Source organism: Phacochoerus africanus, chromosome 15 (genome assembly GCF_016906955.1).
Source record: "Phacochoerus africanus isolate WHEZ1 chromosome 15, ROS_Pafr_v1, whole genome shotgun sequence".
Lineage (NCBI taxonomy): Eukaryota > Metazoa > Chordata > Mammalia > Artiodactyla > Suidae > Phacochoerus > Phacochoerus africanus.
This window is the reverse complement of record NC_062558.1, coordinates 34,726,175-34,739,456: the sequence shown is the minus strand read 5'-3', so window position 1 is coordinate 34,739,456 and position 13,282 is coordinate 34,726,175. Positions and strand designations below refer to the sequence as shown.

The 13,282-nt window shown below is 47.2% G+C and overlaps 1 protein-coding gene across 6 annotated transcripts in view; it reads right to left on the bottom strand.

Annotated features, from left to right (window-relative positions):
• Nucleotides 1–1,826: 1,826 nt before the first annotated feature.
• Nucleotides 1,827–13,282, bottom strand: part of VSIG10 (V-set and immunoglobulin domain containing 10) — a 47,789-nt gene continuing 36,333 nt past the window's right edge. For 3 of the 6 annotated variants that reach the window (XM_047761937.1, XM_047761935.1, XM_047761936.1), the window contains 5 exons: nucleotides 9,446–9,739; nucleotides 7,550–7,660; nucleotides 7,245–7,260; nucleotides 5,778–5,989; nucleotides 1,827–4,851 (listed from right to left, as the gene is read on the bottom strand). In XM_047761937.1, coding sequence (XP_047617893.1) covers nucleotides 4,799–4,851; nucleotides 5,778–5,989; nucleotides 7,245–7,260; nucleotides 7,550–7,660; nucleotides 9,446–9,739 — 686 coding nt within the window. In that variant the 3' untranslated portion in view covers nucleotides 1,827–4,798. The remainder of the gene's footprint in view (nucleotides 4,852–5,777; nucleotides 5,990–7,244; nucleotides 7,261–7,549; nucleotides 7,661–9,445; nucleotides 9,740–13,282) is intronic. The other 3 variants (XR_007132376.1, XR_007132377.1, XR_007132379.1) reach the window with 3 other exon arrangements.

Sequence of the window (13,282 nt, the reverse complement as noted above, 5' to 3'; positions counted from 1 at the left end):
CAGATGGAGGCCGACGGGATCGGCGCGGGGAGGGGGAGTGGATCTGATAGGAAGATAGGGAAGGAACGAGGAAAACGGGGTTGGGGGGTGTGGAGTGGATGTAACCCGGGAAGAGGCGGGGGTAGCTGGAGGAAAAAACGGGGTTGGGGCGGGCAGGTGAACTGGGGCAGGAAAAAAAATCGAGGGGATGGTCGGGGAGCGGGGCTGAGGAGAAACGAGCTGGAGGAGGAAATGGGGGGAGAAACAGGGGGCGGAGGGTACACCGGTAAACCTGGGAGGAGCTAGGCTCAGGGAGATCGCAGGGATGGGGTAGAACCCGGTTGGGGGAAGAGTTGGGAGGAACAGAGTGGGAGGGGAGCGACACGCGTCTGGTAAAGACTGAAGATGGAGGGAGGTGTGGGTAACAAAAAAGGGGGTGTACGGCGGGGCTGAGGGGAAAACGAGGGAGGGACTACGGAAAGGCACTGGAGAGCTGAGGAGGAAACTGAGGGTGATGGGGCAGCGTGGAAAGGGGTGGGAATCAGGTAAAACGGAGGGGCGAGCCGGCAGGAAGGAGGACCTGAAGACACCGGGGATCGGAAGAATCGGGAAAACAAAAAGGGAAGACAGGACTGGGGGGTGAGGGGTCCGGGAACACCGGAGGGAGGGGGAGCCCAGAAGTTAAACGGGAGCCGAAGTAGAGGAGTAAAGGGGGCTAAAAATGGAGGATCAGAGGAATGGAAACCAGAAAAGGAAAGACTATCGGGAAAAGGAAAGACTATCGGGTGCGAATGAATATGACCCGGTTAAAAGGGGTGATGAGAAACGGGCAGCCGGCCAGAAAAAAAGGGGAGTCAACAGGAGTAGGGGGTCCAAAAATGGACAAACTGGGTGAACTTGTGTGTGACCCAGGAGGCCTGAGGAATTACAGGGAACAGAAGTGAAAACAGGCAGAGGTAAAATGAGGGGCTGGGGAAAGAGGCTTGGATTAAACACACAGCATGAAAATGGAGGAACTGGGTCAAACAGAACATGGGAGGTTAAGGTAGGAAGCATGGGTTTGCTTTGAAAAGGAAGCAAGTTGGAAATGGAACGGCTTTGGAGTGAAGTAAAGGAGTAAGAGAAGACTGACCAAAGAGAAAGGCCCTGAACAGGAATAGGGGATGGAATTGGGCCCCCTCAAGTGGGAGGTGAGGTGAGACGTTTGGCGGACCACAATTAACTAAGCCCAGGGAAAAACTTCAAAACTACCAACCACTACTTGATAGTTGATGTAAACTGTCTTTTTTTTTTTTCTTTTTGGCTGCACCAGAGTCAGGGATCAAACCTGCACCACTGCAGTGACAGCCTCAGGTCCTTAACCCTCCCAGCCACAAGATAGCTCCTAAATTGTCTTTTATTGCTCCATGATAACTCCTACCCTAGCCCTTTAATATTAGAAAGCATGCAGTCTGACCCAAAAGAGGCCCATGTTTGAGGATATATACTGAGAAAATGGAGAACAAATTTCTTGGGGAGTTTAGGAGAGATGAGAGGGTGGGTAGCATCTACAAGTTGCAGAAAAGAATAAAATAGCAGAGTTCCCAAGTGGCACAGTGGGTTAAGGATCCAGCATTGTCACTGCTGTAGCTCAAGTCAACTGATATGGCAAGGGTTTGGTCCCTGGCTCCAGGATTTCCACATGCCATAGGTGTGGCCAAAATAAATAAATGAATAAAACCGCAATGAGGACAATATTGTTACCAATGTTGGGAAAACTACTTTAAAAAAAAAATTGTGTGCAGCAAACCCACTTCCCCAAATCTTTCAGCTTACTAATCAGGTCTAAATGAAGATCACTAAAGCAGTTATTTAAAAATAACTTTATTCCATTATCTTAAAAAATCCATATTATAATCTCAGAATGAATTTCTCCACACCAAATATTAAAATGTAAATAATGCAGAGGGATCTGTTTATTTCTTTTTGCAGCGGTTCCTAGCCCGGACCATCGTGAGAAATACTGGTTGGCACTTATTGCATCATGATAAATTTTACCCAGCAAGGATGATTTTCAGGTTTCAGTGCCTAAGTTTGGGAAATTTCCCATCATGGCTTTTCCCGCTACAATAGTAGGGTCTCTGTGTGCCTTGTGAGAATGGGAGCTAATATCAAAGCCACAGGATTATGGGACCCCTTCCCCAGTGTCGTCCAGGTTTTGAGGAAAGGGAATGTCAGTTGTGATGGCCCTGAAGTATTTATCTTCCAGGTTCTGATAAGTAGATCTCTTGGTCTCCAGTTCATAATACATTCAGATAAGATTTTTTTAAAAGCACAATGTAACAAGCTGAACTTTGCCACAGAAAGTCTGTCAAGGTGCTGGTGGATTTGGGGTTGGATCATTTTAAAGAAAAGAAAAGGGAAAAAGCCCTAATTCTTTAAAAATCTTTAAAGCTTGAAGACCCCCAGGACCTCAGCTCTTCACTGACCCAGCAATATTATCTGTGCACACAGCACTCAGATATAAGTGACAGCAATCACAGGTCAGCCAGACAAGGGTTTATAATGTTTGGGACCAATACCTTGAAGCTCCCATTCGCTAGTGGAAAAATCCCCCCTCCAAGATTTCCTATCATCAGGTGTGCATGCAAGACAAGAGGAAGTCGCAGGAAGCATCTCAGTGATCTTGCAAATCATTCTCTGTGTTCCCAGCTAGGGATTTTTTTTCCCTACAGTTTCTTTGCTTTTTCCTTTTTCAAAGATGGTTGCCTCTGCAGACTGGACTGTCAGATCCAGGAATGGATTCATCGAAGACTCTAAAAGAGAGACTAGCTCAGTGTTCAGTGACTTTAAACACAACCTGTCTGAGTATCCCATTCTGAAATGACACTAACTTAGACTGGTTAAAGTGGTTAAATATGTGAGGTACTAGGCAGCAGAAGACCCAGCCCAACAAGAGAAAGTGCAGGGCACAGCTATTCCTGAAGGCTGGACACCACAGCCAGCCCCTGACCTCCCCAGTGTTAAGCTGGGGACAGGGCTCACTTCTAGTGACTTCCTCAGTTTAGTTCCAAGAAAATAAACCTCTCCCAACCACAACTGCAGGGTAACCCTGCAGATAACCAGCTTCTCATCCTAGGAGTCCCAGGTCCTATTATTAGAGAAGGGACATTCTCCTTTAAGCCTTGGGTCTTGCCCATTAGAGCAGGATATGCAACATTGAAGAGTGCAAATTCAAGTCAGATTTTCAAGTTTAGCATACATATTTTACACCTTTATAAGGTCCCTGACATTGAAAAGATTAGGGTGAAATCAGAAGAAAAAAAAAATCTTTAAACTGTACAGGGATCTAATGGAAACAGCAGCAGCTTAAACTCATCACGTGTTATTTTCATTCAAAACTTAGCATTATTGAGCAGTGTATCCTCACAACATCCTTAAGTAGAAAAGAGGAGTTCCTGTTGTGGAGAAGCGGGTTAAGGCTCCGCCCTGTCTCTGCAGAGGCTTGGGTTCAATCCCAGGCCCAGTGCAGTGGGTTAAGGATCTGGCCTGGCCATAGCTGTGGTGTAGGTCACAGCTGAGGCTCAAATATACGATCCCTGGCTCAGAAACTCCCATGTACTGCGGGAACAGCCAAAAACAAAACAAAAACAAAAAGAAGTAGGAAAGAAAGAAGTTTTCCCATTTCCAAGATCAAGAAACCGAGGCCAGGTAAACTGGTCTGCCCAAGGAGTCCACATCATCAGGTACTCCATTACAAAAACTTCCTCCTGCCTCTTTCAAAGCCACAGGAGAAAGGAAGGATGGGAAAGTCTGCAAGCTAATAGGACACTACCTAAAAGGCTTTTCTATAAATATAATGCTCTGGAAAATGTGAGGTTCTAATGAAAGGCACTTTCCCTTATCAGCCCCTACCTCTTTTGAGAAGAATTCTATCTCCAGGGAAGCAAAAATCCTCAGGAGAGCCGAGCTCCGATGATGCCCTGGTCTGAAACCATTCTTCAGACAATGAAAGGCCCAGGCAGCAGTTTATAACTGAAGAGCTGACACTTTTTTTTCCTTCTGCTCAAGAAGGCAAAGAAGATAACTAACATCTATGGAGCACCTCCTTGGCATTTTCACATCCTGAAGTACCTCGCCCCCCCCCCCCCACAGCCCTGTAAGGTGGATGTCGTTTCACCTGTTTCACAGATGAGGAAACTGAGGCTCAGGGGAGAGGTAAAGCTACCTGCCCCAGCTCGTGAAACAGGTAACCATCAAGGTCTAGATTCAAGCCCGGGTGTTTCCAACTCAAAACCTGAACCAAACTGCCTTCTTCTGATTAGCATCAGCAGCTGACCCTTCCTCGCCTTCTCCCAAGAGCTGATGTTTGCCTGGTTCCTCAGCGCACCTGGGCAGCGAAGAAGGAAGCGTCCTCACCACCCCCACACTATTCCCTGTGTGCCAGGGGCAGGCTGGTTACAGACCTTTCACAGCGACAAAGTGCACTAAGGCTGCATGCCCCACCCCCACTCCCCCCAACTCAGCATCAGTCACCCCAGAGAAAGCCAGAGGTCACAGCCACAGGGGCGCCTCTCAAAGCAGCTTCCCCCACCCAGCGCTGCCCACTCCCGAGGCTTTTCAACATTGTTGAGAAAACTTACAGTAAATCGAACCAATTTAGGGGGAGAAAAAAAAAGAGAAGGAAAGATGTGTGTTGTTTTCCTTTTTCCACTGAGAGCCCCAAACTGTTTTCAGCCCTCAGGCAGGGGTGCAAGTCAAGTAAAGCAGAATACAAAACTCATCTTCAGTGTGGCTTTCCAGGCTTTCGAGACGGGCTAACAAAGGACAGTTCTCTTCTTCAAACTGGCCTGTCTTCTTGAGTGATGTCACTCTGCTGCTCACTGCTGTCATCTGAACAGGAGGGAAAAGTAGACCAGGCCCTGAGTGGTGTCAATAGAGGTGACTTGCTTTCCCCCATCAGTCTTCAATCACCTTGACCGATTTCTGGTCCTTTACTGGTGAGCTTCATGGAGGAGCAGGCGGGGCATTGTTCTGCCCCTACTCTTCACCTGTTCTTTCCACTCAGAATTCTCTGGACGTGCTTGATGCTGCCCACCCTCCACACTCCTGACTCTTGCCACTGCCCTCACCCAGACCACCCTCTCCTTTCTGCTTATTCAAATCAAGCATCCTGAAAGCCTCTTCCATTTCTTCCATAAAACATCTCTTGACCAAGGCACCCCTCAAAACTCTCGTCCTTAGCTCGAGGACCTATATTCTGTAATCATATCATTTATTAGGCAATTCATGAGATTCCTTCTTTTTTTTTTTTTTTTTTTTTGGCTATACCCCCAGCATGCAGAAGTTCCCAGGCCAGGGATGGAACCTGCGCCACAGCATCCACCTGAGCCACTGCAGTGACAATGCTGGATCCTTAACCTGCTGCACCCCCAGGGAACTCCCATCAGATTCCTTCATCCCGCAGCTTTTCTACTGCCCTCTCAAAGGGTTGGTTAAATCTTCCTTCTGTTTTAATTTTAATTTTCCCCTCATGTTTTAGTCTTTTCACCCCAAGACTAAGTGTTAAGTCTGGTTTCCTAAAGCCCCTCACCCTTGGCCTCTCTTTTCTAGTGCCTCCCAGTACCAATCTGTGCCTTTCCCAGAACTGGCCCTTGATAAATATGTGTCAATTTAATTGTTGTCTTGGTAGAAACCTTAGATTCTCAGAGTCTAGATTAACCTTCTTTCCCCGCCCTTAAAAAACCAGGCCCTTGGCAATTTCTCCCTGGGAAACTCACCACCACCCAGCAGAGTCCTTTTAAGGAAAAAGAGCTTACCCTGCAGAGCCTGGAGGCCATTGCCCATCTGGTCCACGTTACCATTCACCAGCGCAGTCACTCTGTGGATGTGGCCATACTTGGTTATTTCTCTGGGAAACTCCTCCCTGTCGCTTGCTTCCTCCTCTTCCTCTTCTGCAGCATCTTCCTCCTCCTCCATCTCTTCCTCTTCTGAATCCACCAAAACCATGACATCACCCATGTCTTGCCTCCTAATTTCCAACAGGGAGGGGGGAGATAATCAAGAAGATGTCCTGTTTTCTCCAGCCTCAGCCCTCTCAGAGTAGGAAACACTTTGCCACCCTCTTGGCAACATGGACAATTTTTCCTGCATTCAATCTGGTTGAGTCGTAGATGGTAGTGCGAGTGTAACCTTTCAAAGAGGTGCTACCAAACTGTCTAGATAATCCTATCTTGTATTGGGTAAGTTTTATGCCCCCCCCCCCCCCCGCAGCTTCCACCCCGCCCCCGCTGCTCCTCGGTCCTCGGGCAGGTGACCTCATTGTCCCAAACACCTGTCATCTCAGTTCTCCTCAAAGCACATGCACAGAAGCTCTGTTCCTTTCCTGACATGTCCTTATTTCTGCTCCACTTACTAAAATATCTCCTCCCCCTCATTATTCAAGGTCCAAGTGAAGTCTTCTCCCTCCTGCTGAAGATTTGAACTATGACTGAGTTTGGAGTTCACGGCCAGCAGCTTAGCATCAAATTGTTCTCTAGTTTACAGCTAGTTTTGCCTGCTCAGCCAGACTGTACATTTCACGGGCCAGTCACAGTCCCAGGAGCATTTCATCCTCATTTACTCCTCACAGCCTCCCTCTGAGAAGCAGATGAGGAGATAAAGGCTCAGAGAGGGTCAGGGATTTTCCAGAAACCCTTGTCCACTCATTCCAAAGCCTTTTCCCATTAAACCAAGTTGCTACCTCCCGTGAGATAGAAGCTTGGGGAATGACAGATTCATTCTAGAAAGGCCCTCAAAAACAGAGCAGTAAAGGTAACACTTCCCCATGAAAGAACGTCCCAAAATAATACAATTCCTCATCACAGACAATGGTCTCAAAACAGTAACATCTCACAGTTATAAATGGATGGGGGGGGGGCAAAGAGTTCTTTGTTCCCACCCAGAATCTCTGAAGAAGCAAAATACACAAGTTCCATTTAGTGTGTTGCCCTTAATGAGGGTTCCTTTTGGGAGGAGCTTCTGGGCATGCTCAGACTAGTCTTCCAAAACATGCTATAAGACTATGACTTGTTCTTCCTTTTAGCTCTTTACAGAAAACTAGATAAAATAAATGCATGCCTGACTGGGCTCCATATGTACACGCTGTCTTTATGCCTCAATAACAAGCCAGCAGTGTGCCTTTGCCTGTGGCCTGGTGTTGTAAAAAGAGCAGACTTTGGAAACAAATTATCAGTGAAGGCAAATTGTGGAAATGGGTTTTTGATTTGAATCTAGGGAGCACTTACCTGAAAGTGTTTCCCACTGAAAGGAGAAAGGAAAAAAAATTAATATCCAATAATATCCACTTCAGCCTCACAAAGGTTTCTAATCCATCTAACGTTTACAAAAGAAGGGACAATGAGAAAACGGACCCAATACGCGAGAGGACAGGGCATTCAGAAATGGTACTTAGGTGCTTCATTATTGCACATCTGGACCCAATTTGGGAGCCTATGGACCTTAGGTGGGAGCATACCAGGGACCACCTTCCCCCACCCACACCCTCTTGAGAAGCCTGAATGAGAGGCGGAGGGACCCAGGAAGCCCTTACCTTTCCAGCAGAACATGGGGCTGTAATACAGCATGAGCCCGGAGAGAATGGCCAGGCCCAGGAGGAGGAGGCTCACGACGGTGCCCACAATCCCCCCGATGTTTAAAGGTTCTGCAGAGAGAAATCACATCATGGACAAATCACACCCGACACACCGACAGCACACCTGCGGCTAAAGAGGGTAACACCTCCCCTTCTCTGCCTGGATCCTACTCTCATCTTGGTTTCATGACCTTGGGCCAGGCATGTGACCTCTCTGTAGAGCAAGATAAATATCTCATTTTCCTACTGCAGACAGTTTGTGGGACTCAAACAAAGCATGTGAGGCAAAAAAAACACTGGAAAGTTAAAAGCTCTGTGTCTACCACGCATCAGGACTGTTCACAAGGCCACAGTAATTAAGAGTGTGAGCTATAGGTGCCTCAATGATGTGATTAATGGAACAGAATAGAGAATCCAAGTAAAGGGCCACACATAAAAAGAAATGCAATATCGGAAAGAGTAGTGAGTAAAAGAACTCTTCCGGAAGTGGTGCTAGACCAAATGGTTATCCAGATTGGGGGGTGGGAGGTGGAAATGTGATCTTCACCTCATACCATTCACAAAAATCAATTCTAGACAGATTCCAGATTTCACCGTGAAAGACAAAGATTAAAGCTTTAAGAAGAAAATATAAGAGCATATGTTCATGACCATAGGATAGCTAAGGGTTTTTTTTTTTTTTTGTCTTTTGTTGTTGTTGTTGTTGTTGCTGCTATTTCTTGGGCCGCTCCCGCGGCATATGGAGGTTCCCAGGCTAGGGGTCGAATCGGAGCTGTAGCCACTGGCCTACGCCAGGGCCACAGCAACGTGGGATCTGAGCCGCGTCTGCAACCTACACCACAGCTCACGGCAACGCCGGATTGTTAACCCACTGAGCAAGGGCAGGGACCGAACCCGCAACCTCATGGTTCCTAGTCGGATTCGTTAACCACTGCGCCACGACGGGAACTCCGCTAAGGATTTTTTAAGACACAAATGATAAAAGGAAAGTTGTATAAAATCAACAGCACTCAAGTAAGAACATGTGCAAACCAAAGGATACCATAAAGAAAGCAAGAAAAACAAAGGGAATTCCCTGGTGGCTCAGTGGGTTAAGGATCTAGCGTTGTCAACTGCTGTGGCACAGGTTCGAAGAGGTATAGGATATATACATTTTTATCTTTGAGATAACACCAAATTATTTTCTAAAGTGGTTACACCGATTCCCATTTACAAAGTAGAGTTGTTCCACATTTTCACCCACAGGCTTTGTGATTTTTACCCATCAAGTAGGTGTAAAATGGAATCTCACATGGTTCTAATATGAATTTCTCTAATTAGTAAGAAGGCTAAGCATCATTTCATATATTTATTTGCTATTTATGTTTCTTCTATGACATACATATTTGTGTCTTTTGATGTTATCCCCTTTCTTGTTGATATGTAGGAGCTCTTCAGAAATTCCACATATTAATTCCTTGTTAGTTTTTCATGTTACAAGGCCTGTGAAGTTCCCAGGCCAGGAACTGAACCTAAACCACAGTAGAGACAATGTTAGATCCTTAATTGCTAGGTCACTAGGGAACTCTGTGTGTTTTATTTTTATACTTTTATATTTTTTTCTAATATATACATTTTTTTTTCTTCAGGATTTAACAGATAGTAAATAACCTATTTATCCCTGTAGAAATGTTAGAGATCTAGGACTGGAAAGTAATTTTCCCATCCATCTTGTCAAGCCACAGGCAAGCAGGTATGCCTTCTCCCAGACAGCATGACCCATGTGTAAAAGGAAGCACCACACTGTCCCAACACTGGTGCCAGGTGCTCCGATGCTTGGAACCCTTCTCTTCTGGGGCCACTTCCATCACTCACCCTTCACACTCAGCCAGATGTCCACCTCTCTCACCCCAATGGGATTCTCAGCCCGACAGACATAGTAGCCCTCGTCCAGGTCCTGGGAGCAGTTGCGGATGGTGAGGGTGGAGCTCTGGCCACTCCGGGTGATGAGATAGTGGCTGCTGGGCTGGATGACCGTCTTGGGCTGGGTGAGGTTCCTCAGCCACAGGATCTGGGCAGGCGGGGAGGCTCCAGACACCTGGCAGGTGAGTGTCACATTGCTCCCCACAAAGCAAGTCTTCATGGGCTCAGAGAGAACAGAGGGGCTCCCTGGCAATCAGAAGGTAAAGAGAGAAAGACGTTTCAGGAGATTCAAGCAGTGGTCAGAGAATTTCAAGTTATTTCTCTCCAAACAAAGCAACTCCAGGAGTTTCTGTATCACACCTGGTCTCATGTAATAATAAAAGCTAACACTGTCTGACCGTTTACTACGGGCAAGGCACTGTTCTATTTCCTAACCTAATCAGTTTTCACAACACCCCTGTCGTCATCCCCCTTTTGCAGATGGGGAGATGGAGGCACAGAGAAAGTTAAGGAACTTGCTCAAAGTCACACAACTAAGTAAGTAAGCAGCTAGTACTAAGGGTAGCCAACTGTCCTGGTTTATCCAAGGCTGAGGCGCTCCCAGGAATTGGGGCTTTCAGTGCTAAAGCTAGTCCCAGGCAAACCAGGGTGAGTTGGTTACTTCCAGGTAAGGTTGGAACCTACGGAGTCCGGCCTTTGTGGCCCACATCTCCTTACTCCTGTGCTATAGGGTTCTATGCATAATAACCACACTAGTCATATAAAATATGGGCACCCAGCCTGACAAGGGTCTAACAGGGGACAAGAGGGCAACTGTATTAGTTTCCTGTTGCAACCGAAACAAACTGTACCAACTCAGTGGCTTTGAAATTTATCCTTTTATAGTTCTAGAGGTCAGAAGTCCGAAAGAATCTCACAGAACGAAAGTCAAGGTGTTGGCAGAGCTGGTTTCTTCTGGAGGCTCTAGGAGAGAATCCATTTTGTTGTTTTCTTGACCTCTAGAAAAAAGCCACCTGCATTCCCTGGCTCCTGGCCCCTTCCTGGCATTATTCCTACCTTTTGCATCTGTTAGCACATCTTACTACTGCATCTGAACCCCCAGCCTCCCTCTTAAAAGGACCCTTGAGATCACCCAGATAATCGAGGACTCCCCATCTCAAAATCCTTAAACACATATGCCAAGCCCCTTGACAATGTAAGGGTACAAGTTCTGGGGATTAGGACATGGGCACCTTTGGGGGGGCCTTATTCTGTCTACCACAGGTCTGTCCTAGAATATTCAACATGTGGCATTTTTGTGACCTTGGCGCCTGATTTAAGTGGGACACAGGGAGCTGTAAGGTCTACTATGGCAAACTATTTGGATTCTTTGCCCAAGAAGCCTTTTCCCAAAATGCACACCCTTTTGGAAGAACTGACTAAATCCCTATTTTCAGCAGCTGAGAGATACAGAGTGGTATGTTGGGTTCTTGCCCAGGAGAGTGAAACTACACCTTTCCCCTTGGCAAATGTTCCAAGAGAGAATCTAGGGTTTCACTGCTGGGGTGGGGGGAGGGGGGAAAGGGGAGGGGCAAAGAGTGGGGGTGAAACAACCACAAAGCCTCTCTCCCTAGGTCATGTCAACAAAAGAGAATTCCCCTGGAGTTCCCTGGTGGTCTAGCAGTTAAGGACCTGGCATTGTCACTGCTGTGGCTCAGGTTTGATCCCTGGCCTGGAAATTTCCACATGCTGTGGATATGGCCAAAAAAATCAAAAAACTGAAAGAAAAAAAAAAAAGAGAGGGAGAGAAAGAGAGAGAATACCCCCAAACCTTGCTCAGGAAACTCACCTGTGAGCACCCCTTCTTGGATCAACTGTCAGAGTCCCCCCATGTTGCTAAATCGCTCCTTCCCCTCTTTGTGGTTAACCAGAATTTCCTTTGGGGTCACAAGGCCAACAGCAGTGACAAGCCTCATCAGTATGTTTACACTTGGGGGCCCCAAACCAAAGTTTGAGAAATGGCCCCCTCATCCTTTATTAAAAACAAAACAATCCCACCACTGCACCTCCCCTGCACCCCAAACAAAGATCAGGAACTTTACCAAACACAGCAGTTACCCCTCAGAAAGCTGTGTCACCATCCACTAGTGTGGCGCCTATAAACTAAGTTTCACTTAAGAGGATGCTATGTGCAAGGGCGGGGCAAGGGTGGGGCAGGTGCTGTGGGGCCCTCACACATCTGCAGGAGGTGGACAACACCCTGGGGATCAGTATCTCTGCAGCTTGTCATAAGTTGAGTTGGTTCCTTCAGTTTAGGGGTCTACATGCCATGTAGAGATCTTGGAGGAGTTCCTGTCGTGGCTCAGTAGAAATGAATCTGACTAGCATCCATGAGGACACGGGTTCAATCCCTGGCCTTGCTCAGTGGGTCAAGGATCCAGTGTTGCCGTGAGCTATGGTGTACATCACAGACGTGGCTCAGATCCCCAGTTGCTGTGACTGTGGTGTAGGCCGGCAGCCTACAGCTCCAATTCAACCCCTGGCCTGGGAATTTCTATATGCCATGGGTGTGGCCCTAAAAAGAAAAAAAGAGAGAGAGATCTGGGTTGCAGGCCCCCTCGAAAGCATCAGTTTTCATCAGTTTGGGGGCTGCACTGCTGTGCATCCCTTAGGTGGACGTTAGCATTACCCATCAATGATATACTAGTCCTTCTGAGTGGATGACCCAGAGACCCCCTTACCCCCAAGGCCTTGCTACTCAAGGTGTGGTCCTCAGATCAGCAGCATCGGCACTTCTAGGGAGCCAGTTGGAAATGCAGTCTTGGATCCACCCAGACCAAGAAAGTTAAAACCTGCATTTTAACCAGACCCCTGGGTGACCTGCATGCACGTAGAGACTCCAGTGCAGGGAGGGAGGCAGGGGGAACTGGACAGTGTCAGAGGTGAGAAGGGTTCAGGCTCTGTGCTTGCTCCCTGTGTTCCTAGAACTGGGAAAACTTCTGGTCAGCTCCCTTCTCCAGACACATTTCTTTTTTTCTTTTCTTTTGCTTTTTTTTATGTTTTTGGCCGCACCCACAGCATGTAGAAGTTTCCAGGCCAGAGATCAAATCCGAGCCACATCTGCAACCTACACCACAGCCACAGCAACATCAGATCCTTAACCCACGGTGCCACAGCTAGAACTCCCAGACACATTTCTTAATCCTGAGAGCGTATTTAGATTCAAATTATTGGTCAAGTCTCAGGAGCCACAGGAATGATGACTTGGGCAAATCTGCAAATGAAATGGAAGGGTGAGGGCAAAATAACACAAAACCGGCCAGCTGTCTCTGCCAGTTTCACCCTCTCTCAGCACTGGTCCATCATTTTTTCACCGCCTCGACTTACTGTCCTTAACACACTTTGGGCATCCTCATCGTGTACCAACCACTCTGAGTGTGTACTGCTTTCTAGTTGCACAAATCTGGGTAAGTCAGCTGCCTCTGTTTCACCATCAGTAAAATGGAGCATCCTCCCAAAATGCATGTCCACCTAGAACCCCAGAATGTGATCTTATTTGGAAATGGAGTCTTTGCAGATATAACTGGTTAAGGATCTCAAGATGAAATCACCCTAGATTAAGGGTGTGGGACCTAAATCCAAGGACTAGTATAAGGGGAGGAGAGGGCACAGGGAGGACCACACACAGGAGAGGCCATGAGAAGAGAGACGCAGAGGTTGGAAGGATACAGTCATAAGCCAAGGGACACAAAGAGTCACCAGAAGCTGGAAGAGGAGACAAAGATTCTCCCATGAAGCCTTTGATGGGAG